The following is a 3,502-nucleotide window of genomic DNA, read 5'->3' as shown; positions in this document are numbered from 1 at the left end:
AGCAATCTTCTCCCTTGTTCATCTTCTGAATCTGGCCTGAGCCTCTGGCAACTCTATATCAATGTCCTGCCGCAACTGTGATTGGATGATCTTCAGCAAAATTTTACTTGCATGTGATATCAATGGTATGACTCTATAATTTGAGCATTCTGTCGCCCCCTGGTGGCTGAGTCTCAGATGGTGGGTTCCAGTCTTGGGGAATTTGTTAAATCTCTAGGATAGGTGTTCTGAGAATTCATCAAGAGGTCATCCTGGCAGTGTGTGTTTGGGGGTTTTGGAGGGAAGAGTTGGGGAGCACATTTGTGGGGTCATCAGTACAGATGGTCTTGGGGTGCCAGAGTATGTCCAATTTAGGACGCAGTGTTATCCTGGGATGCTCTGAGGGATGAGCAGGGGCTGGGAGGCTCTCTGTGGGACATGAACCAAAGGCCCTCCTAGGGGTGGTCAAATGTGGCCCTCTTGGGGGGTAAGAATAGATACTTGAATGAGGGGAGGCTGCATCAGTGTACCAGGGAAGAGGTTTTTTTTGCTGTTGTTTGTTTTGTTTAGTTGGAGTAGTAGAATGTGGGGATGGGCTTTGAGCACCAGGGAATCATTTCCTGGGCCATTGTAGGGGGACCTCGAGTCAGAACATAAGTCTTGTTGGTGGATATGAAGGTTTAGCGACGTAGGAACTTAGTGGGATGCTCGGAGCACGTAGTAGTAGGAGAGCTTTGTCGAATTAGTCAGGGGGAAACCCAGGAGGTGGTGGTTATGGGATGTTCAGAACCAGGGGGTGTTGGCAAGTAGCTCTTAGCGTGTATTTGGAGGAATTAAAACGAAATCATTTGTAGAATGCCTCTGTAGGATGATTCAGAGAAGGGATTAGCCTACCATAGTGCAGGGTTCTTTGGGAGGGGCATGTCTTGGGAGGCCCAGATCACGGAATCCTCAGGGGCACATTAAAGGGGTGAATGGAGGGACTTGGGACCCAGGGATATCTTGGGTCCATATCATAAGCAGTAGATCATGAGGATGAGGAGGGGTCAGAGTCTATTTTAAGGGTGGAGTTAGAGGGTTTTTATATGAGGCAAAGTGGAGGGGTAGCAAAGAGGAGGAGGCCCTTGACAAGATGGATGGACACGGCGGCTGCAGAAAGGGGCTTAACCATCAGAGCAACGGTGAGGATGGTGCAGGACCAGGCAATGCTTCGTTCTGTTGTACACAGGCTCCCTGTGATTCGGAACCCACTCCGTGTCACTTAATAACCACCACCCGAGGGCGCCGTAGTAGGGTCTTGGGTGGATGGGATAAGCAAACTCACTACCATCGAGTTGAAGCGAATGCACAGCCATCCCATAGGACCGGCTAGATCGGCCCCTGTGGGTTTCTGAGACGGTCACTTTTTATGGGAGTCGAAAGCTCCGGTCTTGCCCTGCGGAGAGGTGAGTGGTTTCGAAATGCTGCCCTTGCGGATCTCCGTCCAATGCGCAGCCACTGAGCCACCAGGGTTGGCTTATGAGGGAGATGGGTTTAGCAAGAATATCTTCAGGGATGGACCGTGGGAGGTGAGTTAGGAGGGAACAGGGCCTGGCGAAGGGGACGCGCTTTGGGGGCTGTCTGGGACCCGACCTGCGGGGTGGGGGTGCAAGGGGTGGCGGGAGGACAGGCGGAGGGTTGAGTAATGGAGACTTTACTGCCCGTCCCTTTCCGCGCGTCAGTAGCACTTGCGGTACACGATGTGGGGTCCCTGTTCCTCGTACTGCTCGCGGAGCACCCAGCAGGACTGGAACGCGCGCAGCGAGGCCAGGATGGAGCCCCCGATCCACACCGAGAAGTTCCTCGTGGGCTGCGCCGCCACCACCCCGTGCGCCTCCGGGGACAGCGAGCGCAGCAGCTCGGCCCGGAAGCGTTCCTCGAACCCTGGGAAGAGAGAGGAGCCCCCACACAGCAGCACGTTCTGGGCCACGTCGGCGCGCACCTCGGGGTCCACCTTGCTCAGGCTCTGCTTGGCCATGGTGGGGACCCCCACGGGGGACAGACCCGGCATCGCAGGGGGGTTGAAGAGCAGCTCCGGGCACTGGAAGAGCTCCTTGCCCAGAGTGACTGTCCTGCCGTCAGGGAGGGTCAGCACCTGGGGGTGCGGCTGCTCTCGGAGGCCTTCGGGCGCCACGTAGCAGTGGCGGTGCTTGATGTGCTCCACAGTCTCCAGGTCCTGCTGGCCCAGCACCAGCCCCGAGCTGCGCAGCATCTCCGCCAGGAAGGCTGTTAGGTGGATGCCCGCCAGGTCCAGGCGCTCGGTGGCGTGTGGCAGGTTGTAGCCCTGGAAGACCGGCACTGTGTAGGTGACCCCGTGGCCGGAGTCCACCACGAGCCCGCTGATGCGCCCGTGCGCGTAGACCGACAGCACTGACTGCGAGGCCACGTACATGGCCGGCGAGTGCAGAGCCTCGAACGCCACCTCTACCAGCTTCTCGCGGTTGGTGGCCGGGCTGAAGGGGGGGTCGGAGAACAGCAGCGGGTGATCCAGGGGGTCCACGCACAGGTCGTGTTCCAGTACGTGGCGCCAGATCAGTTCGGCAGCGTCCCAGTCCACCAGGATGCCGTTGCGCATGGGCTGCAGCAGCGTCAGCTCCAGGCGCCTGCGGGCTGCCTCGCCGATGAACGTCTCCAGGCTCAGCTGTCCGCCTTTGGTGGTCTTCTTGGGCAGGCAGCCTACAATGGTGGCCACTGTGTAGGTGGGCCGGGCCTGCCCTGCGAAGCCCACCTTACAGGTGCCGGTGCCCATGTCAATGACCACGGCACCTGTCTTGGATGGAGGTCTCTCACCCACCATGTCTGGGGAGTCGTGCGGCAGAGTGGAGTTCCCCAGGCCTGCTCCCGGGGCCTCCCAGGCAGACTGGGCTTGCTGGGGCTTGGAGTGCTTTGCGTCCATGGCTGGAGGCAGATGGGTGGACCGGGCTAGATGGTAGACTTGGTCTTTGAGACAAGCCCAGTCAGTGAGAGGGACGGGCGGCCAGCCCATGGTCTGTGACATCACTGTCCCTTTGCCAGCCACCTCAGACTTCACAATGCAAGAGCGGGTTGGGTCCTCCTGTGATTATTACTCAGTCACAAAGTTCTGACACAGGCGACACTGGGTGAACCTTGAAAGCACTATGCTGGGCAAGATCAGAAAGCACGGAGCTTCATCTCCATCGTGAAATGAATAGAGGCCATTGGTGGTTGCCAGGGGTGGGAGGAAGGGGCGAGGCTTGGCTAGGTGGCCCGGAGTTTCTGTTCATAGTGGTACACTATTACTGAATTGAGATGCCAAAAAATAGTTCAACTGGCAAATGTGCTATACAATTGAGGGGGTACTCGCCCCCACCCCGAAAAGTAGAATTAAAAAAAATTGTATTTAATTAAAAAACAACAACAACCTTATCACCTTCAAAGTACTCTGCATTACACTTAATACATTTGTTAAATCTGCTATTCCATTCTTGGAAACATTTTTCAAATTCATCTGTTTGGATGGCTG

The 3,502-nt window shown here is 56.5% G+C and overlaps 1 protein-coding gene across 1 annotated transcript; it reads right to left on the bottom strand.

Annotated features, from left to right (window-relative positions):
• Positions 1 to 1,696: 1,696 nt before the first annotated feature.
• Positions 1,697 to 2,914, bottom strand: ACTL9 (actin like 9). The gene has a single exon (XM_004717340.1). The coding sequence runs from the start codon at positions 2,912 to 2,914 to the stop codon at positions 1,697 to 1,699; it is 1,218 nt and encodes a 405-aa protein (XP_004717397.1).
• Between the last annotated feature and the right edge of the window lie 588 nt (positions 2,915 to 3,502).

The sequence above is a fragment of the Echinops telfairi genome, unplaced genomic scaffold, assembly GCF_000313985.2.
Source record: "Echinops telfairi isolate 266 unplaced genomic scaffold, ASM31398v2 ScPeMD7_36;HRSCAF=134, whole genome shotgun sequence".
NCBI lineage: Eukaryota > Metazoa > Chordata > Mammalia > Afrosoricida > Tenrecidae > Echinops > Echinops telfairi.
The sequence above is the reverse complement of the archived record's forward strand: the minus strand, read 5'-3'. Positions and strand labels throughout refer to the sequence as shown.

Coding starts and splice junctions, on each gene's coding strand:
- ACTL9 (XM_004717340.1), bottom strand. CDS start 2,914: ATGGACGCAAAGCACTCCAAGCCCCAGCAAGCCCAGTCTGCCTGGGAG.